Genomic DNA, 27,882 nt, shown 5'->3' on the forward strand with positions numbered 1-27,882 from the left:
AAATACCTATCTCTAAAGTTCGTTTAATTTTGTTTATTTGGAATAATTAACCATCTATTATTGTTAGTAATGAAAAATGGACAAATATAAACTATGAAAAAATTTGATTATTAACTAAAGGAGAAAAATAATTTTTCTGGTTGAAAACAAATTATTAGAAATTTGAGTAATAATATCATGTGTAATATACCCTTGGAAAGCTAAAGCTTTCAGAAAAAAACATCTTATATATAATGCCATAGAAGATAATGGAGAGTAAAAATAAAAAACACAGATGAACTGAATTTATAAGTAAAATGAATCTTAAAGTATAAAATTAATAAAGCTTAATTTATATAAAATTAGTTAATAATTAAATTTATAAACATCTATTTTATAATGTCAATAAATCACATTGCACATTAATATATTTAATGATAATAATATACATTATTTTTATAATAATATATGTTGTAATATCCTCTTTTTTAATAAATAGTTGTTTTTTATGAATTAACGGTTTTAGTAATGTTTTATTTTTTATGTATCAGCATTCAATATTGTTCATTTGAACCAAAAAGCAAACTAACCAATTTTCATCAGTCAAATATGGAGTAAAAATTTGTCGTTCAAAATATTGAAGATGGAGGCACACATCCTTCGGAAGTCCATTTAATTGCTGCTATGTTGAGAAGATAGATTAAATTTTATCAACTTTTGTTATTTTGTATCATAATTGTATTTACAGTAAATTTAAGAAAAAATATAAGTCGATAATAAGTATTGAGGAAAAATATACATAAAGAAAGTCATAAGCAAAAACTCAAAACCGTTGTGTTGCAACTGATGTTTACATCGAATATCAAGGCATGAGAATGAACAAAGGAAATGTGGACACTTTTGTTGTTTAGATGCGGGAGAGATGACGTCTCCTGGAAGCAGGTGGTCAGCAGTCATCCAAGAAGAGTGTATCATTGAAGGATGAAAGACTCTTTGTTTGGATCCAATAAAATAAAAATTGTACAGGAACCCACTGAACTTGCCGGATAAGTGTACTGCAAGTATTACCTCAGGTCCTTATTATTATTATTATATGGGCGACAGACCATGGAGGTCTCTCCTCGCGTGATGTATTAGGAATTACATTTCTTGACGTGTTTTTTTCGTAGGATTGGTTTATCATTCTCACGCCTATTTTTTTTTAGTGCCACCCATTGGCTAACGGGCCTCACAAATGCCTGGGGGGGAGGCTGTGAGTAAAGTTTTGTATAATTTTATGCTTGTGAAAATCCCAGGTGGGGTGGGGCTCAAACTCGCAACCTCAGGGTTGGTAGAAAGTCGTGTTGCCACACTGCTACCACTTAACATTGATAGCATTTTGAAACATCTCTACAGTTGCTCCTACGATATTTCTAATTTTGTTCAATCGATCCGATGAGCCTCCGTCTGATTGAGTTTTAAGCACCACCAATGGGGGAGGAGCATGAATTACAGCGCCGGTGTGGACATGTTAATGAGTAGGCAGTGAGGAAATTGAATAGTAACTTCAATAAATTAGTGAGCTCATGCTTGCTTAAGCTAGAGCAAAATATCAACAAAGTTAATCAATGTCTGCTCACAGGCCTTACGCTCTCCAGGCTGTGTTTCTTACAAAGATATGACATGCGATAATGGAGGGTATTGATACCAATATACACTGAAGTATCAAGGCCAACATCAGACTCCCTGCTAACACCTTGATGGCGATGTTATATGCACTGAGAAGGTATTGAAGACTAGGTCTGATCTGCTGTTAATGGGAGGCTCCTCTGCAACATTGTTCCATTGCCCATTGCCTGTCCTATATTCCTCATCCCTATTTCAGTCTACATACAATTAGGAGCTGAAATTGCAGCATTGAACATAAAATAAAATTGCAGAAAGACTTGGTGTGGATTAGGGTTTCTGAAGTGTGAGAGCTCTGTGTCATTTGCTGCAAGAGCATGTTTTCGAAGAATAAGTCAAATGCAGTAGGCATGCTATTGGTGTTCATCATTTTAAATAGACACCAAAAAAAGATACTGGATATGTGTGTGAGAAGCAGGTATTATGGTCAAAATGGGCGAATGCCCGGAAACTAAATATTAATTATGTACCCATGTGTGGAATTAGGAGCCAGTGGAACCAGAGAGAAGTTGGGTCCCTCTGTCGCAAATGCAGCAGTGAGTCTGAAATCAGCCCATGTGCTGGAAAAATACCCCAATAACACGCCAATGCCACAGGGTCAAAGATGAAGCTCCTCTGAAAAAAGGACCTGTTTCAAAGATGTCTATTGTATTGACACTGGGAGATCCCCATGATATATTCGGATATTATTGCGTTCCCTAAAACTGGAGGCGCGACTCTGGTCTTGGATCTGATGGTGAGATTTGAGAATAATGACCTCAATCAGGTGGGTGAATAGGAAAGGAAAAGAAGAAAATTTACAAAAAATGCATCCCTTTCCTTAAAGAAAGATTCTGCAAGATCTTTAAAGAGAGAGAAATCACAATGAGAGGCCTATGGTTTGGATCTCACGGAACAATACCAAATAGAACAAGGAGCTTCTAGAAGACCTAGGTGTTACAATTAGAGATATAGCGATTTTGGCTGAAAATATTATTTTGGACTCCCAGGACACTGGGGGATATATCCACCTGCATGGGAATTAACTCTGAGGACATCTGATATTATTCATCTGTTTTGTTATTTTTTGTTTTCACTTGTTTATTCATTTATTTTAATTTGGTTTATATGCTCTTTTAATTTTTTATAAGTTTTTAAAATTATTTATTCATTTTTTAATTGTTTTATTGTATTTTATTTTATGTTCTGTAAATATTTTAAATACTCTTAGATTTAGTTTTTAAGTTCATTAGCACATACTATTGTTGTGTCCCATCACCATCTAATATCTCATAATATAACCCTAGTTATACACCTCAACCACCACATTCATGATTTGTCAATCATGATTCATAAACCACATTGATTTGTAAATCATGATTCATAAACCACATATATAAATATATATAACATATTTTTTTCCTCAGCAAGAACTCTCAGACATATGTCTAATATTTTTCAACCTAGTATCACTAAAAAAGGTTTCATTTAAACTGGCGATCCTATAAGCATAGCATTCCATTGTGATTTTAGTAGTAGATGGTGATTTAATATTGGCAGTATTGAATTGTGTCTCTACATTGAAACCAAAACCAGGTTTGAGAACCTCTTCAAGGTGAAAAAACGTGAACCACATAGAGTACAGCTCCGACCCATAGGATGAGTTTTTCAGCTGCCTATGTGTTAATTAAGTTTAATAGAATTAAAATAATAACTTGATCATCAATTTAAAGTAATAGTATTTACTGTTTTATTAGGAAAATATAAAAAATGAGATTAATTATAATTATTAGAACTATTGGGAATATTCAATTTTGATTGGTTGTTGAGAAAAAAAGGATAATATAAAAATATTTCTTAGAACTAGAGTGTGAGAATTGGTGCTAGGGTAGAGACAAAAGACAGTGCTTTGTCAAGGCAAGTTTTTTCTTGTTCCAAAGAACCAGGCTGTTCTTGGAAAGGGGCAAGAAGTAGTGCACCAATGTGGACAAAGTCTTAAAATCTCCTCTACTCTTGATAGTCATTTTCTGCAATTCATAGATAATTAACCTTTGTTAGTGGTGTATCATGTTAGGTTCTACATGGAGGATGTGGGTTTAGATGGAATTCAGTAGCGGCAGGTTTGTAGGCAATGCCTGTTAGTGTTATTGTTTTCACACCTTTGGGTTCGCTAAGCCCTCTTTTTTTTAATCCCAAAATTGAATTTCAGACAATTTATTCAAATCAACCATTAAATTCCTGAATAAAAAATATATCACAAATGATATACTTCATCTTATAACTTATCCTTTCACTAATGGAAGTTTTAACAATAACTGACACAAGATTTATTGTGGTTGAAAGTGTGTTAAAGGATATGTTGGTAATTCATTTCATGGTTTTAGGGATCAGATAAAGTTAGGCAACAGTCGATAAGATTTTTGGGTGAATTCATTTTCTGAAGGAATAGGGTACCTTATTTGGTAAGGCTCTTGCCTTCCAAGTCCTAATTTCAGATTAGAGCCTTACTCTTTTTATATGGAGCTAATAATTTTATTAATCCATTTTTTTCTATATAGATAGATTACTGATTAATTAATTAGTTAGAAGTATTATTTATTATTTTTAATTTTTTTTTAACAAGATACAAATCTCTATTTCAAGCATATTATGATTTCAGTTGATTGAAAATTTTGTCAAATATGAAAATTTATTGTTCAGACCAAAAATACGAGAAGCTTTAAAACCTGAAAGGAAAGAGCTTCTTGACAGAATTGTTGATTTTACTTCTTCTATGGATCCGAATGAAGAATGTGCATTTGTTTATGCTCGGCATATTTCAAGAACATTAGCTAGACTTGTGAAGGTTTTAAGCCGTTTAGAAGAGGTATGTTGTTTACTTTAATATTTGCTACAAGACTGATGTACTTTGATTGTGAATCTTCTCTTCTTTTGGGAAAGTATTTTTGAGATTAGCATTGAGCTTGGATTTATACAATTATATCGTTTCTCCACAAATTTTTAATATGTTGTGAATATCATTGAGTTTGAATAAAAATCTTTTTTTTATTTATTAAAATGCCAAATGATGTCTGAATATGAAGTTCGAAATTGAGGTTTTATATTAAATTTATTATTAAATCAATTCCTTGTTAGTTAAAATTTTGTCATTTTCAGGTTTTTGTATCATTTACTGTATTAAAATGATTTGGAAATTTTCGAGAAGTTATGAGGCTTGACTCAACCCCTAATGAAATATATAACAGATCTTTCAATATTTTGTATTCTTTTCTCAAATAAATAGTTTTCAATACCTCACAAGTTGGAGTAAAAGTTGAATTCTGAAATATCAGGCATTCATTTTAAAACATCTATTTGCATGTTTTTGTACCAATATTGCCCTTTTTTTTTATCATAATTTATTTTTTGAAATTGTTTGGAATTTTAAATGTTTCTTCATACAATTTTATTTTTTTATTTTGCAGATTAATTCTATGCTGAAAGCAAAAAATGTATTAAATGATTTAGAAGGTTATAGTAACTATTTATGGTTACTAGAATCTGCTAAAGAAGATTTTCAAGATCGTGAAAAAGCACTGTTTGGGTCCTGGAGGTCTCAGACATTATCATTGATAAGATCAAAGGGAGTTATGTAAGTATAATTTCAATAAAATTATGAATTTTAAAATGTGTAGTACAAATTTTAGATTTGAAGCATTTTGCTGGCCATATAAAATTTCTTTATATGCTAAGGAATTCTAGGCAAGGAAGAAAAAAATCTGGAAACCTGACTGATATGTTAAAGAGTATAACAAGGCTACCTCCAACAATCTACAAAGCTGCTCCTATACGTGAAATATATATATACAAAGTATATACCCTTATGACTGGTTCTGAAACTTAGGTTCCGAGTGTGGTTAAGCATATCCAAATAGCCAAAACTCAGATGGACTAGCCATGTTGTACAAATAGATCCCGAATAAGCTGGTCAGGATAGGAACAGGTGGATAGTGGAAAGGGAAGGCTGAAGCTGAGATTAATGAATGAAATGAGTGCCAATTTCAGAACTCTTGGAATCAGGAACTTGTAAGCAACCATTCGGAACAAAGAGTGGTGAGCAACCCTTAAGGCAGCCAAGATACATGGATTGTAGAGCTCAGGATAAGGATAATGATGATGCTGATAATCTCTTTGTAACCATACTGGTTTAAGCTGTTTAGGGCAGAAAAGAGATTCCTAGCCTGTTAGTACTCTTATATTGGTAAGGATGATACCTTAAAATATTCAAGAGATAGCTATGACTTCTCTATTGCAACTGATCTAGATAAGATCTAGCAATACTATAAAAAAAAATTTAAAAAATGGTAAACTCTTCTGCCTGAAATACTATTGTGAATGAAAGATATAATTTAATCTGTGAATCTTTTGTGAATAACCCTGTCTTGGTTGTATCTTTTTTCAACCTTGTCTTACAAATGGGCAAATAAGGTAATCATCCTTAGATTCCCTGGAGTTACTATTGGACTCAAGTTTCCTTCTGTAATTCAGAATAGAAATATCTGATCATAAGATTATTCCAACAAATTTTCATAAACATATAATTTTTAGTTTAAAATGAAAATTATATTAATGCCTCAATGAGAATATTTATAATAATTTTGTTATCTATTGAGAGTTGGCTTCGAGCCGGTGACAGATACACATCAGGTCCATACCAAAATGAATTATAAATGGTTTTTTGCCATCTGTCCGAGACAAAAATTTGCTTGGATATGAGGCAAGTAGGAAGTAGTTGATCTAAGAAGTTTGGCTCTAATCGACCGTGGATGAGAAGGTAAAGAAAGTGGCATTTTAAGAGGACTAGCAATTATTACTTGTGAGGTCCATACCGGCAACCCCACCACCTTTCCTGATCCAGCTCAGCTACTTCAAGTTCTTTTTTAGCTTATCTTTAGTGCCTACTGATATCTGTCATCTCATCCAAGTTCAATCTCTGGTATCATAATTTCTTTTCTTTAATTAGTCAATTTCAAAAACAATAAATAGAATAAATAACTAAATTTTCTATAATCTAATCTGGTATGAGAACACTATATTGTCATTGTGTCCTCGAAGCCCAAAGAGGATCTCAAATGGCGAAAACCCTGTAACGGTATGTACCAAATGATTATATGCCGCTTTAGCCTTAGGCATTGCTACATCCGGTTCCAATCCCTTATCGATTTGATATTAACGAAGATGGTCCACTCAACATGCCATGGAGCTGCTCTATGCCTCCTCTACTCTTGGGGTGTCCTGATGTGTTGAGGTGCCATGTCGTAATCAAAGTCCTTCATTTCAGTTCGAATCCTGGCATTGTTAAATTCTCTGCATCCATCCGATGCAATGTGCTCCGGAACTCCGTAGAATTGGAACCACAATTGTAGGGCTGTCAACACTGCTTCCGACGTCTTATTCTGCATCTGGTGCACAAATGCCACCTTGCTGAAGATATCAATCATGGTTATCCATTTATATCCTCTCCGTGTAGAAGTATCGAAATGTAGATCATTGAGCAGTGCATCTGGGGTATGTGTTTCTTCTTGTACCCCTTTTGGTGGGTTTCTGACACATTTCGTGCTTAGACAAACTTCGAAATTTCCTACAACTTCTACGATTGTCTCCTTCATCCTCTACCAAAAGTACCTTCTCTTTAATAGTTGCACTGTCTCCGAGATACCACGGTAATTTGTTTTGCCCTGATGATATGCTACAGTCACCTCTCTCTGGTGTTAGTCCTCCCAAAGGGTTTCCACCATCAGCTTGCATCTGTAAAATGTCCTGTTCATTCCTGTGTGTTCATCACGCCATAGCCAATTGATCTTCTCCCAAACGATTTCATTCCCAATTTACAGATGACACTTTTCTCCAAACTTCGAAGCATTATTCAAAGTTCTACAAATCTGGTTGTTCTTCATGCCTGGCTGTGACCAAATTGTCGTGATATTGCCCTGCCCATACTTGCTGCACTCAACTATGAGCAACCCAGTGGTCCTCATCTTCCATACAATCTGCCACCTCTTGTCGTTTATTATCTCCTCCAATTCCTCCATATCTACTGGTTTTCCTTCCTCCAAAGACTACACACCTTTTCTAGGGCTTCTCAGCTCATGATGGGTTTGGAACTGCCGGTGTCCACCAGACACCTCACTCCTGCTATCTCTATTATAGGCAGACCATCTCTCTTCTCCCTCACATTATAATTCTGCAGTGTGCAGTCACTCCTCTCCCAACATCCCCTTCAGATGTCTCTCATCTTCCTCTCTCCAGTTCCTCGCCTCCATCCACCTCTCTTCCCTAGTTTCCATTCTCCTGTTTCCACTCTGTCCCCTTGACCAACTCTGTTCCATGGGTCTTCAGCTTCTTCTTTGGTCTCTGACATTCCCGATGCTTCCGTTGATTCACCTGATGATCAACTCCATCTCTGGTTGTTTCTCTGTATCTGTTGGGCATTGATCTCCATTGGTTCTCTCTGGCCCACACCTCTTCTTCGGTATATGTATGGGCACTGTTTGGCTATATGTCCCTCATTTCCATATACAAAGCATCTTGTACAAGATGCACCACTAAATGTGCAATCTTTCCACAAATGTGACACTTATGGTCCTTCTGCCCATTATTATTTCTGGGCTTAGCTTGTCTTCTATTTTCTCTCTCTCTCTCTCTCTCTCTCTCTCTCTATATATATATATATATATATATATTTGGTTTTATCCTTATTTATTTTGAGACATAGTTCCTTACTAGGTTTTATCTATGTTGTATTTAGTTTTCTAGTTTCCTCTTCCTCACCCAATAATCCCAAATCATCAGCATTCCCAAGCATGGGTATTTTACCACCTTAAATTAACCCCTTTTCATTACACATCATAGAATAGTATATTATACATACAAATTAATTACTACATGTTATGTACTATGTTAAAGTAGCTGTTCTCTTAGTATACTTATTAATGAGGCCAAGACAAAGTAGTGGGAGGCACTAGGGATCTCTTCTTTTGAGGTTGGACCCTGCAGCATCTACAAGGTAAACTGCTTAATATATCTGGAATCAGGTGGTCAGCAGAAGGATAGTGATGGCAAGCCAGTGTTACTTTAGGCTTTTAAAACACTCCAGAAGCAGATTCCTTTCTAACAGGACCAAGGTTATCCTTTTTATGAACCTAGTCTGCCCAGTTTTAACCTAGGGGTCAAAAGCCTGGGCACATACTAAAAAAAGAAAAACGGATGAAAACAGACCTCATCTTCAAGAGAAGAATTTCCTGTTAAGCTGGGCATGTTTCATGAATTGATGTTGCTGAGATATACAAGAGAATGCTTTCTGATAAACTTCATGGAAAAGGACAAGTTGGGTGGCCGAACTTTAAATGGGTGAACTCGGTGTAAATAGATGCGCTCCTATTTGGACAGAACTGGAGAGTTATAGCAATTGATCACACCTACTTGTTAAGGCATTTGAAGGAACCCCAGTCTCAGTGATGGAATATTGCACCACTAATTTTGTCATGTTAAAATACTGTATGCAAATGATGAATACCATGTAGAATTACACATATACAGTAAATAAATCCATACTAATATAAGTCATTTCCAGAAAGTATGAATCTTCAATTCTTTTTATTTAAAAAAAAAAATACAGGGTATTGGAGGTATATATGTACCTTATTTTTCCACATAATCATTTACCCAGTCTATGCAGGTTGTAAATTGGGTCACAAGCTTTTAGATGCCCTCAGAAAATCGTCCTGTCACCTGCATCTTTCTCTTTAAGACCACTTGTTTCACCTCCTTGTCGGTTCAAAAATTTCTCCACTCATGTGAGTCTGGAAGGTGAAAAGATGAAAATGTGAGTGAGCAGAGTGGTTCAACATGTTCCAACTAAATGAGTTCAAAAGAACCTTGGTGGCATTGGCCATGTGCTGTCAGACATTGCTGTTTGTACAACAAACCCACTCCTTTCATCAACATTTCTCTCCATTAGAGTTTTTCCTTCACAAGAAGGAACCTTATGATAGCGTGTACCTCATATTGGTGGGATTTTTCATTGACATATTTCACAGAAACAAGCACTGCGAGACGAGTTTTGGTACTAACTTGGGTCCTGGTGCTCGTTATGTTGAGGAGACGCCCCACTATCCATCAGTGTTGCTAACTTTTGAAAAAAAAAACAGCAGGACAGCTCAACAGTACTCATACTTTCTGGACATACCTACTACCACAACAATTATTAAATAGCTACATTCTAAAATAAATTAAACTCACTGATTTTTTTATTGATATCATGATTTAATTATATTATGGTTTAACTTTCTTAAATAATTACATATTATAATGTTATATCTACTCTTTTTTTTTTCAAAAATGTTCTCTTCAAACTTTATGATACTTATCTTACTGAGCTTTTTGTCAGCATTCATTTTGAAAAATTTTCTACATCGTTTAGAAAAATCAAATTAAAATGAATGATTTTTGAATTTAACTTATGTAGGTAGAAACAGTCTATTTGGCATGGATTTATGTTTTTAAATTTGTTTGTTATGTTTTAGGTTTAAACAAGATGAAGCTGTAATTTATTTTGAGAATGGACAACTAATGTATATTAGTTTTCCTAGAGAGTTAGTTACCATGATGAGAGAAATCAGACGTTTAAAAGCTCTTCATTATTGTATCGATTATCCTATTTTAGAAGCTGCTGCAGCAGCAGAAAAATGTATGGACCATGCTAAATCTCTCAACAAGGTTGTACCATTTTTTATCTTCAATTGTATAAATAAGTAGGGGCTTAGATTTAGGACCATATGGGAGGTACAAAAAAAATAAATAAATTAAATGCTTCCTCCTGTCAGGTACTAAATCTTGCCATCAGGTTTTCCTTACTAATAGTTTGTCAACATAAAATTAAATCAATAAGAATTATTAATACAAATTTTCTAACAACAGCAATATTCAACTAGTGTACCCTACATGGAGAACACATCTGATCTATATAGAGTTGGTGGTTTTCTACAAATGCTTCAATAAAGAAACTTTCCGGAAAGTCAAAACATTGATGTTGTTGGGAGGAGCCAAGGAAAAGAAACTCTCCGAATCATATAGACCTGTCTTACTAATAATAAAGAGACAATTTTTTATTTATCTTTACTCAAATTCATGAATTCAGAACTGAGGTGAGGGACAAGTCTAAGCAGCTACTTAACACTATAAGTGGCATTTTAAACCATCTGAGCCTGTCATGGTTGACTTTGGAATAAGCCCATTCATTGGTATTGTAATTGGGGTTACCATTATGCTGGTGGTACAACAGATGATACAGCTCTTTTAGTTCGACCACCAGTTCTAGTTATTTTCCAAGTTTCTCACCCACAGTTATTAGGAATCAATATATCACTAAGCTTAGCTTTCTTCCCTTTTTATTATTTATGAGGAGGATATCTGGTCTGCTATATCACACTGTGTAGTCCATAATAATAGATTCATCGTAATAGAGCTTGATGGATTCTTTTTGAAGTAGGATACTTATATTATACTTATAATATTATATCTTTTCAGTCAGTAGGTTAAATTTCATTGTTAGGGCTTGATGGTAAATTTTCACCTCATTATTATGCCTCTGGGGGTACTCCCTTCCAACTAATACTCCACATCCAGCTGTGCAATATTGTATTAGTAAATTATATTGTAGAAATATATTCTGTTGATTCCAGCATAGTTAGCATTTGTTAAATATTGTTGTGGCTCTTAGAACATGCCTTCTACATGATCTTGTAATTTTAACCAAGGCCCAGATATTCATGTTATAAAAAAAATCTAGAATATGCCGTACAATATGCAATAAAAACATGTAAAATATGGAGTAAAAAATATCAAACATATGGCTAAAAATCTTGAAGTATATAATAAAACAGCTAAAATATACTAATGTGCCTACAAGAGGTTTTGAATAAAGAAAGAAATAGTAGAAGTGATTGAAAATGATTTCAAATTTTGTTTCTTCCTTTTTTTATAAACTAGAATATGTCAAAAATTGGCTAATAGAATAAACAGTCAAAAAATAACAAGCCATCTTTCTGAAATAAAATATCAAAATAATAAAAAAATGCAATTAGCAACACAAACGAAAAATAGTGATAATTGGATTTAAAAATGAATGACAAAAAAAAAATTGACTAAACACAATTTTTTTAATATATAATAATAAAATATTGTAGAAATTACATCTGAAAACCTTGATTAGTTGGTATTTCATCAACTGAGTTTTAAATCAATCTGGCTGATCCTTAAGGGAAAAAAAAACATGTAAAAAGGGCTTTTAAAATTTAGTTTTATTTAGTTAGAAATAAATATTCAATCAATTGTAATGCATTTATAGTTATTTGTTCATATTTTTTAGATTTTCCTAATTCAATGCTGTGATGTTCTGTAAACATGAAGTATTTACAAATGAATTATTTATATATTTGCTGTGGTGGTTTTAGATCTAAACATGAGATCATAATTTAGAAAAACTGAGAGGCCAATGTAGTTAAACAACTCCTTTTGAATAATATTATTAATCATTATTCCTTCTTACAGTTATTTTATTCCTCTTGGTAAGAAAATCGAAATCATGCTGCATTTAAATTGTAAAGGGATTGCCATTGGTTAGGCATTTTCTGTTTATATCTAAAAACAATTCATGATCAAGTTGCAAGTGTAACTGAAAGAAAAATATCAATAGAGCTCACCTATATTGACATGTAGATCTGTGATTTTTTTTCACTTGTAATATGTTTTGAGCAATAGTTGCTATATAAGATTTTTCCATCATTGTAAAAACTGTTTCATCTTTGACATTGTATGGGTCAATCCAAGATTTATCTTTGAACTAAATGACACACTTACTCTTGACATTTTAAGAAAGTAAATATTACTGCTCATAAGGAATGCAAGCAACAATATAAACTTGTAGCAGAATGTAATGTTTTAAACATACACAACAGTGAGATGAAATTCTGGAAAATTAAAAAACCCATCCCTATTGCTAGAAGTGGATTATTGAAGGTAGTGTTTATTATGATGTATTATTAATTGAATGAATGTTAAGCTTTGATAGTAAATTGAAATTTTATCTTTGTTGTTGCATTTTAATTTATCTTTTTTATTTAACTGAAATAGTCCATATATACAAATACCTAGATTTATCATCAAATATGCAAAATGAAACTAAGCTAATTGCATTTGGGTGGGTACATTGATTCATAAAGATTTTCAATAAAATATCATGCAACTAGAATGTGCAATTGGATAAAAATCCAGGCCTCGGTAATAACCTAGTCCTCAATGGCATCTATAAATCCCTTTATCTCAGGGAATAGTCTTCGAGTTATTAACCATTCAACTGATCTTTGTCTATGAAAGCTTCCTTCAATTGGCTATAGAATCTTTATGGAGAGACTTATTTTTCCATTTTGCCAGTCGTTCTTTTTGTGGCACAATGGTAAAGTCATCAACTTTTTCAGATGAAGTGGGGTTAGACTATAATCCATATTTCCAATTGCTTGGTAAAGAGTTCGGTTTTTGAAAGTAAATATTAATGTAAGGCCAATACCTGCTTGTGGCCCGCTTCTTTGATATTTAGGCATCCTCCTTCTCTCCTTGATAAATACAGTCTGGCATTGGAGGATATTGTATGTTGGACCCAGTACTGCAAATGCTGTTTGTACAAAACAATCTATTTTCTTAAGACTGGTGTTTAGTATACCAAAACTGTAACTCAATGCTATTATAACTAATGAATTGATGGCCTTGATATTTTGCTTTTCAAATAGCCTCGTCTTCAGTACTTTTCTCAACCTCATTCTGAATATTTGTTTCTTTTCCTTTTGGGCAATTTCGAGGTCCTACTACATTCCCAAATGTCATTAGTATTATTATTATCTATCTTCTCCTAGGAATGTAGTGAGGCATCTGAGGACCTGGTCATTATGAAAATTCGTTCAGTCTTTTAAAAGTGAGTCATCATTAGCATAAGGAACCTTTAAAGATAGAGGAACTGAAGATGAGAGTACTCCTTGATGTTTAGTAGAAGGCAGAGAGCTATGTTAGTTAAGCTTCTCCTATTTGACATATCTACCTTTGATGGCATCAGGTAGCTGAATGTACTGAAGTGGATGACTCAATATATGATAGTTTAAGTGAGCCGAGAAGGCTGTGGAAGTGAAACTGAGGAGACCAAGGGACAGAGGACCTGATGGGCAGACTAAGGGATTCAGAGTTTGGTGACCAAAGGAGAAGGTTCTTCAGAAAAAATGCTGGTAGCAGAAATATGGCACTGAAGGTAAAGTCCCAGCATTGGAGAGACATACAGGAAAGACTATAAGAGTTTTATATTTGTGAAATGTGGGGGATTTAGTGTTGCTAGGGACAAGTGAAGTGTCAGTTTTTCATCCCTGATATAAAAGACAGTGGTAGAAGAAATCTGTGTAAAGGTCGCTAAAGCATAGTTTATTTAATTTAGTTTGTATCCAAAGATAAACAAGGGATTGTTCCCAATAACTTGTTCATATCACCCTAAATAAAATTGAAAGTCATAGTATTTTTATCTTTTATTTAATTTTAATATCCTGACTCATACATTTATTACAGTACTCTGGTAGTTACAAAAAGTATGAAACTCTTATGGTTTGTATGCCATGGTGTTGAGCTTCTTACAGTCAATATCTTATGATATAAACTGAAGGAGGTTAAGATGGGTGGGACATGTGGCTTAAAGCAATCCATTAGGACGCCTCTACACAACAATGAATGCCAGTATAGTAGGAAAGAGACCACATGGGAGGCCAAAAACCAGATGGATAGATAAAATCAAGAAAAATTCGAAAGAGCTGCATGTAGAAAACTAGAAAGCAGTAGCCCAAGATAGACAGGCATGGCGAAGGCTGGTTCGGGCAGCCAAAGATCTACAAGGTCTGTAGAGAGCCAACTGAAAAAAACAAAAGCAAATGCTATTATCAGAATCTCTTTTCTTGCAACTTGCTGCCAATATTATTTGGAACAGTACTAATTTTATAAAACATTTTTTTTGTTTTGTTATAAATACAAATTACTACTGTTTTATTTGAATGCATATTTTTTTTTAATATAGATTTCTGCCTTCCATAACTCCATTGGAAATGATATTCTAGATCTACATAAAGGTATGTTATTGAAAACTGCCAAAAGGCTTTCAAAATTGGTACAATCACAAAATACAATAAAATGGATAGATATCAAGGAGGTAGAATCTTACATTAAAAGATTGGATACAGTTGTCTACACTTTGGCTGACGAAAATAAAAAATTAAATTCATACCATAAAGATGTAATGACAGTGGTAAGTTTAAATCATAATCAGATAACTTCAAAAATTATTTTACAGTTTTATTTTTACTTTCATATATTCCCTTTTTTATTTTTCCATTTGGGGGGAAGGGGGTGAACAGCTAAGTGAACTGATGAATAAGCTACAGACATCAAAGTTATCAAAGTTACCAACATTCATATGGATAGGTAAGGACGATCTGCCTTCAGGAGGCAACTCAACTTTAGTATAGGGCTGGCAACTATATTTCATAGTTATTAATTATCCTTAAAATAATCAACTATGGTATAAGATTAATTTTCTGAGGGGAAATTATTTTATTTTTTGTTAATTTGAAAAATCTTTCACTTATATCAATACTAGGAATAATTGACACAAACTAATAACTAACCCATGTATTAAATATTCATCAATAAGATACAATTTTGCACAGATGTTTTAAAGGGATAGACTTGGAAAAATGTGAAATTTTATTGAGATGTGTCAACTCGTTTTAAATTACAGAGCTGTTAAGTACTCATAAACAGGAATGGGTGTCATTTTACAGTATATTCTATGCCCTGTACACATTTTAAAATTTATTTTTATATAATATATAAATGTAGGACAGTATTAAAAAAATTAAACGCTGAAGCTCCACTCTCATAAATTAAACTCTTCATTCATATCAATTATTACAGCAATGTTAATATTAAAGTTTTTATAAAAATAAATATAATCCAGGTGTGAATAAAGATTGAGTTAATAAGCCATAGACCATGTTTTATCAAGAAACATTCTTATTCATGGGCTGAACGATATGATAAGGTCCAAAAATGTGTTAAATTGAAGTGGAATGACCCTTCAAATAGTTATTTAGAAATAAAACTGTAACCAAAATGAGAACAATGCTTTCCTCATTTGGTTTTTAGTTCTTAGTAATGAAAATATTAGATGATATTTTGAAGTGGTGTTTTTGACCTGTCCTATCAAACCTTTAACATTTTAGAAATCTTAAATAATGAAATATCTGTGTGTGTATACACTGTAATATCCTCTTTTATGAGTAAATAGTTATTTTTATATATAAATGATTTTAGTTATGTTTTTATTTTATTTATCAACGTTAAATATTGTTCATTTGTTTTGTTGGACAAAAAAGCAAGCTAACCAATTTTTATCGTCTATAATAAATATGTTATTCAAAACAAAACCAAGATGGCGGCACGAGTCCTTCCAAAAATCCGTTGAATCGCGGCCATGTTAAGCAGATTCAAATATTTTAAAAACTTTATTTTAACTTCCCATCATAATTGAAATTACAGTACATTTAAGAAAAAGTTTAGAAGTTAAGAATAAGTATAAAAAGAAATTATTCATGAAGGAAATCATAGGGAAAAATTCAAAACCGTATTGCTACAGTCGATGTTGAGAACTAACAACGAAAGAAGGGGAAGGAAGGTTTTGGTTTTTGGCATCAATCGTTGCTTAGGCGGGAGATGGATGACATCGCCTAGAGGCAGGATGTCCGGAAGATCCCTTAGCTACTCTCAGTGGTAGACATCTTGAAAAAAGAAGACATCAAAGAGTCGCCCAAGAAGAAAAATGGACTCTTGGTTTTGGATCGCCTGGTGAGAGGATGTCTCCTGAAAGCGGAGGTGAAGAGAATCTTTTGTTGACCTTTAGAAATAGCATTTTGGGAAAGAAGACAAAATGTTTTGTTTACAGTTAGTCATTGTTTGTTTGCTTAGAATGAAGACATAGAGTAATTGGTTAGTGTTGCTCAAAATAGAATTGAAGCAGATTTGTAAAAGTAGCTAATAAATAATTTAACTCAGTGTTATTAGTAGCTGAATGTATGTTCTGATTGCCTAGAAACCCACCCTGAGATTAAGAGTCTAAAATGTTATAAAATTTTCCTATCTGTTAAATATTAAAGCTTTTCATTTGAATCCAAGCTATACTTAAGATATGAGAATAAGTAAAAAAACTTTTAAATTTCCTAATATTATGTAAAAAATAAATGATAAGAAAATTATATATAAATAAAAGGAAGGAACACATAAAATAGTATTAATATAAAATAAACAATGGTAAGAATAAAAAAAATAATATAATCGTAAGAATAAAAAAAATATGTTACAATGGTAAGAATACACATTTAAAATTACTTAAAATATACAGTTACGTAATTTTATCATAAATATAATTTTACGTAATTTTTTAATTTTTATTCTTAACATTGTTACGCATTTTTTTATTCTTATCATTGTTTATATGTAATTTCTTATCACTTTATTTTTACATAATATTTAATCCTAGCTTAAATTACCTTATTGTTGTAATATTCTTAGTTTTTTTTGTATCTTTTTAGCCCTGATGAAGCACTGCAAAGTGGGGCAAAACGTCAGACATTAAATAGTTGAAAACTATTTGTTCTTTTTTGACCACAACCTTGACCATCTTCTTATATTTAAATAAGATATGTGGTTTCTTCTCTGTCTGACTTCGTTGTGAAGTCAACACTTCAAAATAAATTAGAGAGCAATAAACTTTGTACTTCCAATACCTGATCTATTCTTTTATATTTCTTATATGCTTAATATCCTGGAGTTAATCTTCCCAATCGTAAATTAGTATTATTAGTAGTAAATTAGTATTATTACAGTAAGATGGCTCTGAAGCCATCTTACTGTAATAATACTCAGGTTCTTCTTAAGTTCTGTCCTGAACTTCATTCCACTACTTGGGCTGAATTTGTCACGAATTGTCAGCTAAAAATTATATTGATAGTAACTTATAGTTTTTGTTTCCTAAAATCACATTTAATCTACTTTTATCCCGTGAAGTTATCTAGTTTGAATTCATTGATTTGCAGATTTCTCATCTTATGGAGTATGACTTACATACAAAAACTTCAATTTGGCATGGTGAACTTACAAAAATAAGAAATATTGTAAATGAAGTTGAACTTAAGGTAAGTGGCCCTATTTCATAAATGCTTGACAATCAGTAAAATATATAGCTTAAAACAATTTGTTTTTCCATTTAACGAATATTCACCAAAAGTAAGAACTGTAGTTTACTAACATAGTCTAATTTAGGGAAAAGATGGTTCGAATATAAATAAAATTAGTACAATTTTATATCAGCATTTAAGCCATTACAAATTTCAAATTAAATTATCATATATGTAATAGTAGATCATATTGATAATGAAAAAGAAGATCTGGATGGCTTTCAAAATTAACGCAAAAAAAATAGCAAAAACTATTTATTGAATGTTGATATTTGTGAAAACTTGAACTTTCAATTTCCAGCCAACCATTGAACTCATAAGCCCTAATGAAGACCTTAAATGTTGGCCAAAATAATGATAAATAATGTTAGCTTTTAATAAATATATTTATTTTAATGTTATTCTAACCCTGAAGACCTTCTTAATTATTAATAAGTAACTATTAAATTTACCGGATGTCCCACTACACATATTCATTTCCTTAACTCTACAATTTTTTAAATTTAAATTTCCCCATGTTTTAACAGTGGTATGTGGTTATTGTTAATTTTTCTAACCACCAGTTCTTCTCCATTGTACCTTTCTCAGGAATTTCCAATGGTATAAGGTAATGTTTTTTACAGATTCTGATATTGATTCAGTTTCTAAGACAAATTAATATTGAGTACTTTTTGATCCAACATGTCCTGAAGGCATAAATTGCAAACAATTTTCTACAATTTATATGCCAAGGGTGTGGAAAATTGAAATAACAAAATTTTTTACAATGGAAAAATTCATGACTTATGTGCTTTTATTTCTATAAGCTAATCTCAACCAACAATAAAAATTGAAAATTCATATACAAACCCCATTATCTTATGTCTTTTTATCACTTTCAAAGGTGTAATGTGAAAATCTTTTCTCGGAAATTCGAAGTAGTATTTATTTTATTATTAATTTATCTTTTTATTCTTACTGTTTTATAATAAAATTTAGAAATTGAAAATATAATACATTTTTAATTTTTAGTTCACCAACACAAGAACTTGGCGGAATCACATTGACTGGCAAATTTATAAAATAGTAGAATGTCAGTATCAAAACAGTTTCAAGAAGTTATCACATAAGATTGAATTTAACGTTGAATTATATCTTAGGTATTTATGTATATAATAATATTATTGTTTATAAGTTAAGTTAAAGTAGGACTCATCAAAAATCAGTGTTGTTTCATACCTTCTCCATCTATGAATGTATCCTTTGTGATACAAATAATAACTTTTCTGCTTATAGATTCAATTTTAATATTTTTAACACTCTCTATTCTCTGATTATATGTACAAATATTCATTTCAAAATCTCTGATTAAAAACTAAAATAAAAATTTGAGTATTTTTTAAAGTGATTCCCAAAGGTAAGGAATCGTATCCTTGCTAATACATCACATCTACAAACACTGTGGTATCCAATCTTATCATCCTTCTACAGAACCTGCAGATAGGTGACACTGTCAGTCTTATTTTATAGAGATGCTGCTACATAACTACCCATCACATGGATGGCTGCTTGACTATCTATGAAAATCGTGATAAGCCTATCCCTCATACCCTGGGTATGCAGAGCTAAGGGCTTGAGCCTCAATCTCTATATGCAGCTGTATTATATTCAAGAAAACCTCCAGTCCTGCAGAGGGAGTGGTGCAGCAATGCAGTGGCCAGTCATCATAAGTCATATCGCTGCCAACCTATAAATAACTTTTGGTTTGAGGCCCCAGGATTTACCTATGGCTCCTATGCATGCCCAGAGACACCTCTGTGCCTTCATACTGGTTCTTTTAACATGATGTTGCCATCTCAATTTACAATGAAGAGTAACGCCAAGATTTTTGACCTCACTATAGAAATCTAATCGTTCGCACCCAACGGGCTTCATCCTGTTTTAAAAATTTTTGAAATGATAAAAGATAGGCATTAATGGTGATTAAATATTGGTTTAGTTCCAAATATTTTAGGCAAGTAAAACGAAAAATAAATAAATACAAAATAAAAAGAAATTTTGTAATGAATTTAAAACAGAAAATGTGAAAGTAAAATTGACCTTTACTAATTGATTTTGTTCAACTTTTTCTTGGTACTATTTTCGTGTTTTACTTCTTGTTCTTCTTTATTTGACTTTCATCCAATCCCCCTGTGAATCATCTGTACTATCATGGGAATAGAGATTTCGTTCATAGTGGTTATTTCCGACAAGGTTGACTTCGGAAAATTTGGAGGAGGTTCGGGCTCCTCAGTCCTTTTGTGTTTTCTGGTGGAAGGCTATGATTTTTCAAAAATTTTTGGGAAGGAATTGATGGAATAATAGAAACAGAAGGAGGAGTTAAAGAGGGATTCATGGGAGAAAGAGAGGAACTAGACTATATACTAACTATGTTATATATATTTTTATTATTTCGTTCAAGACTGGTAGTTATATTTATAACAAAAATTATCTAAAAAGTTTAAACCTTCATTATTAAAACATATTACACATCCAAGGTTTCGGCCAATCCTGCCATCATCAAAGACAATCTTAATTTTAGTATTACAGCCAAACATTGATTTATAAAACTTTTCAAGCTATTATGCCGAAGTCAATTTAACCTAGTTAAAATAAACCTGTATTTGTTACTATAACATTTAATAATAAATTCTATTTTTCACTATTTTTGTATTTTACATATTATATAAAAAATATAATAGTGTTGTGATAAGTTAGTGATAGTAAAATACAATGAAAAATTGAATTTATTATTAAATGTTATAGTAACAAGTACAGGTTTATTTTAACTAGGTTAAATGGACTTGGGCACAATAGACTGGACTGCAAAGTTTTATAGATTAATGTTGGTTATGATACTAAAATTAAGATTGTCCTTAATGATGCCAGGATCGGCTGAAACGTTGGACGTGTAATATGTTTCAATAATGAAGGTTGTGACTTTTTAGATAATTTTTGTTATTAATATAACTACCAGTCTTGAACAAGATAATAAAAATATATATAATATAGTTAATGTTTTAGCTATTCATAAATCTTAAGTTTTATAGTTAAAATGTATAATAATTGTCTATTTTGCTATTAATCATGAAGTTTACTTGGCTTAGCCAGTTTATCACCCCTGTCAAATCATGATTATCCTTTTAACAAACATAACATTATACATTTTATAATTACATCTATTTAATAGTTTTGAACTTTGTTACAAATTCAATAAATCAGGTAATGTTGTAATATCATAATCATATAATAATGTGAAATGATTTTTAATGATTGATGTTTAAATAAATACTTTTCAGAGGAAATATGATAAATTGCCATCCTACCATAACAACTTTAAGGAAGGAGTACTTATTCAAATTAAAAGCATTTTTGTTATTTCCTAAATTTATACCTCACTTTGGTGATGAAAACATATACATAGAATTGATTGAACAGTAAGTATTCCCCTTTTCTCGTTTTTAATATAAATCAAGATTTTTTTTAAACATTTATTATGAACTGATTTAAATATTTAATATGTTGATATTATAACATACTATGTTTCAATCAATCATAAAATGAAACAATAAATTATTTCTAACTATTTTTCTTTTTTTATCCATTTGTAGAAACTCAAGAATAATGGGAAATATTTTCAAATATGCTAAATATTCATTTCAACAACTGAAAATGTGTATTGATTCTTTAACTACATGGGCTGCTATAGCTACTGTGGATGTAGATCAATTTATTAAGAGTAATGTTATGAGCAGCGAAGAATATGAAAAGAACTTTAGCATGTCTAAGTATTTGGCTCAAGAAATTACTAAAATACCAAGGTGCATTTAATATTAGGAACTAATGATGCACAGATAGATATATAAGATTAAGATACACCTTATCATGCACATTCTCTCCATTTCAGTTGATTTTAATCAAAATCTTTTTCAAATTATTGATTAGAATCTATTCCATTAACTAGTAATTGTTTCATATGTTTATCACAAAAATCCCATTATATGTCATGTCATGGTCATATAATTTATTTCACAGTAATTACTAAGTACTCTCATGGGTTATTTGCTTAGGCATTAATGGATCTGGTTCATCTAGTGCAGTTTCAGTTCCACCCAAGCTGACCCTCTTTGAAAACTTTGTTTCCACATCTGCTTTGTATATTCTTCTTGTACATCCCTTGTCCTTGAAATCAAACTACTTATTTAAGTATTAAGTAAGACATCTTTAAACTAATTGAACACTATGAAAACGTTGGGCATGTTTGATCAGCTTAACTTCTCAAGTACTATCAGTGTTCATTTCCTATTAAGTCTTCATTTTGGTATTTCACAAATTGGAGGGGTCTCAGAGGGTGTTCTAACTTTGCCTTAAGTTAAGGCCTTTTAATAATTCTAGAGTATGGGGGGGGGGGAGCAACAGAAGGCCCTCACTACAGAACTAAAATCTGTAGAGGAGACCTATTCTATTAGCCATTCTCTTGTTTTTTTCATTGGTATAAGTAAAAGGAATCCAATCCTAGTCCATCTGATGTTTGGCATTATCTAACACCAGTTAGTTACATCTTTTGAGCGCATGGCTCATTTATAAGCCTCACAATTTCTTCTGTGAGCAGTGTACAGATGAATTTTGCCACTTCTAGTTCTGTAAACATCTTCCTGACTGCCTATTATGACTACATGGAGTTTCCTAGTTGCTGTATTCGTATAAGTAAAAAATTTTTGTTTACCAAAAGGGTGACACTGAGGCTTACTGATCTGTGGGAACGGTTCTTCAGGGTACTATACTATCTTAATGACTGAGGAGTGTCATTTCTGTTTTTCCTTGTTGTTCTGGCACAACTCATCCTGGAGGGAGGGGTAAGCCAAGTCTAAGGTGGGGAAAAGAGTAAAGAGCAGTTATTTTCAGATTTATGTACAATGATGGTGATGTATTGATAGGATCAGGTGTTGAGGTTACCTTCTTTAAGAATCCTGATTTGCTTCCTATCTTAGGCAGCTACTTAGAAAAGGGAATTCTTAGATGTGTACCATAGTTTTATATTGGACCTAATTTAGATGTTCCTAGTTAGACTTCCTATACCAAATATCCCTAGTAATTGAGATGATATATCTTATTGTTTGATATCTTTTTACATTCAAATTATAAATGTATACGTGAATTTTATATTATTAAGAATTTCTATTTCAATTCATATTTTAGCAAATATTTTAATTAGCATTTAGTTTGCCATTAGGTAACTTTTCGAGTTAGTTATTATTATTATTGAAAATTATTATATAATTTAGAAGGTATACATAATAATACTAATAAAAATACTGTAAAAGGAAAAATATATACTTACTTATGTATGTTAATATTTTCAACAAATGGAATATGGTCCGGGTGGGGTAAAAAAAAAACTCAAATAGTAACAACTATTTTAATGAGCCAACGTTTCGCCCCACGTTGCAGGGCTTCCTCAGGGCTAAAAAAGATACAAACACTTAACATAATTTTTAGTTTTTTGTTTTGTTTTTTAGCCCTAACGAAGCCCTGCAACATGGGGCAAAACATTAGCTCATCAAAATAATTATCGCTATTTGAGTTTTTTTTTTTACCACCGGACCATATTTTATTTATTAATAATACACACGGTCCATCAGTGATCTTCCAGTATGTTAATATTTTCTGTTTTACATGTTTGTGATTATCCAATATGATTGATTGATAAGTTATGTAACCCACCATTAATGATTTATTTATAGCATTAATTAATAAGTAAATCATTTCTCTCTCTTTTATACTTAAGAAAGAAGATATGTTCCAAAAATAAGTTAACTATGTATTAGATTTTTAATTAAGTTGTATATGATTGTACCATGCATTTTTTTTGTTGTAGTAATTGATTAAACCTTCAATAAAATTTTAGATCTAAGAAAGTAGAGTGTTTCATGGTTTCTATTGATCATTTATGTGAAGATATTCAAATGGAGAATTCTAAGTTTTGGGTTAAATTGATCAAAAATCTTAGGACTTTGATCATTGAAAATATTAATTCACTAGAATCCTTTGTCAAAAGAGGGATGACTGTAGTGAGTCAACACCCATCATCAATTGAAGATTATGTCGATACTTACTTTCATTATCAACAATTAATTATTGAAAATAAAGAGGTATGGAGATTTTTATTATGTTTATTCTGCCTTATTTCTGAATTACTCCTGTGTAGAAGTTTTATAATAACTGTTTTTGTGAACATTTGATTGTTTAATGAAGAGTAAATTTTATCCTAATAATTTACCCACTTCATATTAACTGTAGTTTGTAAATCAGTCTATGTATATGTAATAATCTTCTTTCAGTTATTTATGAAATGAGTTTAAAAAACTAATTCATACATATAAATTATAATACAGTATTGTTTTCATTGACTAAATTTTAAAAATATTTAAATTCTTGTAAAGTTTGTTTCAGACTCTAAGTTTGTGGCAAGTTTAATTCAATTATTTACTTAAAAACTGTTCATCCTATTTCCATTTCCAACTTCTTTTAATCTTCTTTTTTAATTTTAATTATATTAAATTAAAAATTACTTACAGATCACTGCATTAATACAAAAAACTGATGACTACCATAGTGTTTTGAAGAGATGGGCTGGTGAAACGTTGCCTCAGGTTGAAAGTATTAATTCTCTTTGGTTAAATTACCAATCTGCACTATCTCACTTCAATAATCTATTTGATGAAAAGGTAATTAAATATTTTTTTCACTTATGCTTTGTGAAATAAAATAGCAATAACTATTATAGGAAAATAGATTTTCAATAAAAAAAGCCACAGATAATAACAAGTCACTGAAACTAATCATAATTCTATGGATTTATACAACTATGATAGTATAACCTTAAGTGAAACGACATTATCACAGTAAATATGTGTAAAAAAAATCACATCATCACATATTGTATACCGCATCCCTTGCTCCACCCTTAATTGTAATTCTGCTTACATAGGTGAAACCAAAAACCTCTCAAAAGACCGTATCAAACAACATAAATATTCTGTTTCCTCACATTCTGGCTCAAAACTTTCGGAACATTCTCTTTCTTTAAATCATTCCTTCAATTTCAACAAAACTTCTATACTTGCTACAGTTCGTAACCATGACAAAAGGCTCATCTCTGAAAGCCTCTATATCCAATTAGAACCTTCTTCCATCAATTTAAAAACCGACAAGCACAACTTATCATTAACATATTTGCAAATAGTTAATTTATTAAAAAAGTAATTTTTATAATTTGTTTTATTCATTTTATTTTTCTGCCCACTTTGTAACGTATTATTTCACTTCTTAGACTTTTTTTAACACATTTGTCGTCACCCTATTATATAAATTTCCTCTTTTTACCTGTTTTTAATACTCATGACACTTTGTCACCTTCTGGTACATATATATATATATATTTTTAACATTTTCCAAAAACCATTTGTTGTCACACTCTCACACGCTTTCCTCCTCTAAATATTTTCTACTTTTTACCCGTTTCCTCTTAAAAACACTTATTCATTCTTGTCTTTTTTAATTCGGAGTTTGGCCGTTCTCGGCGCAGAATACCACTTGGCTGTTAGATTTCAAGCTAACAGGTTCGTTTTATTATCTTTTTTTTCCCTATTTGATTTTTACCATCCCTCCTTTTCTCAATTTTCCTTACCCACTTTATTAGTTATGTTCACCATACATTATTATTATTGTTTTCAAAATGATTTTATTCTATTCATTTCTTTTGTTAAACTATACTTATATTTTGACTCTTTATCAATTATTATGGTCACATATATTTTCTTTCTCTCAATTTTCTTTTTCTTTCCATATTTCAATTTTTAAATTATTAATAACTAATATATTCATACTTCTTTGCATTATATAACTTCATTTTTATTTTATTTCCTTAATTATGTTATTTTACCTACTTATTCAATTACCTATGTATACTTTTCTCCACTTCTTACTTTTCTTTTTTTCCACTTCTCTCATCACTTCATTTTGTTAATCCCATTCTGTAAAATTATTAACTTTATGTCATTCTGTTTATATTTTCTATATTCATTGGTTTTTATCTTGTTCTGTTCTTAGCCCTGATGAAGGCTGGAAACTCTAGCCGAAACGTTGGCATGATTAAATAAGTTACATCAACTTATTTGTATTTTATTTGACCGCACCCCCAACCATCTTCTCCTTGTATAAGTTATCCACGGTCAACTATCTCTCATAATTATTTAAAAAAAATTATTTTCAATTCTGTTTCAGTGTGTAATTGTTTTCATTAAGATATTATTCAGATTAGTCACTGGAGTAGCAGTCAATAATAATCCCAAAAGAATTGTTAAAAATTTATTTATTGAATACTGATGTTTAGACTCATATTGCAGGCTTTCTGTCAGGCTATAATGAATAAGATACAATAAAGATGAAAATTATAAAATAAAAGTATATTAATAGTATATAGACAAATAAAAATATAACATCAAAATAAAGAATATCTCATTCCTGAGAATTAAGGCTTCTTGTTAGTCCCAAACTTTGCAAATATTTTGAGGAAATAAATCAAAAAATCAAATGGGCACATAAAGCCTTCTACTATCTTCAATTCTAGCCAATGCTGTTCCCAACAGAATTGTGGCATTGGATGACAAGTACAGTCTTTTTACTGAGTAGGATGCTGGTAGCTGAATTTCAATGTGTAGAATAAATTACTGAGTATATTTACATATATTCTACCTTGTTGATTATTTCTATTCCCTTAATTTATTTATTGTGCCTTATTAATCCACCATATATATCTATATAATATATTTTTTTTTTTATCCCCCTCCCTTGCCATTTCCTGTATACGGGGTGCGGGAGCACTGGGGTTTGCGCATGCCACTGCTCCCAAAGATCACCATTTTTTTTTTTATTCTTTTATTAATTATTCAATTATTAAATTTTTTTTACTGTGGTGCAGTCCAGCGCTAGGTTTAGCACCTTAATGATGGAACTGCACCTTGTCCACTGCATCCGTCTGGGTGCCTCCTGCAGTTACCAGGCTGGTCCAGCCCTTCCCATCGTTAATGAGTGGGACCCACCACCTCCTTCCACCCGTAAATTAACTCCCTGAAGAAGGTATAATTCTCTTCTTCCATCAAACAGGGAAAGTCCGACTCAGCGAGAGCGTAAATCCCGATCTTTCTCGACAGCCTGGCTCGGTGTCCTTCCATGGCAGAGCAATCTATTATTACGTGTTCTGCTGTTTCAGGAACTCCGCACGTTGGGCACCGGGGGTTGATATTCTTTCCAAAGTTCTGCAGCTTTCCCCGAAACCCCCCTTGTCCTGTTAGGATCTGTGAGACCCAATAGTCTGGGAGGACCCATTTAGCCTTCAATCTAGAAAGGGGGGTAGGGAAGAATGCCATATATATCCAGTACTCAGATTCATAACTAGACCTCATTATATTAGATTCAGCTCAAAATTTATTATCCTTATCCCAATATCCACCAGTACCTTTCCTTTCATCACATGATATTACCCAGGTTTCTTATAATATTTCTACTTCCTTCCTTACTACTAAAAAAATTTCTTGATCTGTTAGCAAACGAAAATATCAATCCTTTCTTGATCAATTATTCTATTTCTTAGAATCCATCTACACATTATCCTCCTCTATAAATGAAATGTTAGATTATTTTTCGTCAAGTCTCTTGGCTTCTTTAAAACCGTGCTCCACTCAAAACCACTCCCTTTCGACAACCTCTTGCCCCCTGGATCACCCCAGAATTAAGGAACCTAATGAGAAGAAGCAACACAGTCAGAAGTAATTTTCATTACACCTGAAATCCCTAAGACTATTCCTCCTTTCAGTTCCTTTGA

General features: G+C 31.9%; 1 protein-coding gene across 1 annotated transcript in view; it reads left to right on the forward strand.

Moving 5' to 3' along the window:
• btv (beethoven) overlaps positions 1 to 27,882 on the forward strand; it is a gene marked incomplete at its 3' end in the record, with an annotated part of 240,143 nt that overhangs the window by 41,958 nt on the left and 170,303 nt on the right. The window contains 10 exon segments of the mRNA XM_067051518.1: positions 4,283 to 4,489; positions 5,088 to 5,254; positions 10,188 to 10,380; positions 14,765 to 14,992; positions 17,838 to 17,936; positions 18,990 to 19,117; positions 21,296 to 21,433; positions 21,608 to 21,817; positions 23,905 to 24,148; positions 24,575 to 24,724. Of these exon segments, the coding sequence (XP_066907619.1) occupies positions 4,283 to 4,489; positions 5,088 to 5,254; positions 10,188 to 10,380; positions 14,765 to 14,992; positions 17,838 to 17,936; positions 18,990 to 19,117; positions 21,296 to 21,433; positions 21,608 to 21,817; positions 23,905 to 24,148; positions 24,575 to 24,724 (1,764 nt within the window).

The sequence above is a fragment of the Halyomorpha halys genome, unplaced genomic scaffold (assembly GCF_000696795.3).
Source record: "Halyomorpha halys isolate HHAL.00 unplaced genomic scaffold, Hhal_1.1 Scaffold598.1, whole genome shotgun sequence".
NCBI classification, from domain to species: domain Eukaryota; kingdom Metazoa; phylum Arthropoda; class Insecta; order Hemiptera; family Pentatomidae; genus Halyomorpha; species Halyomorpha halys.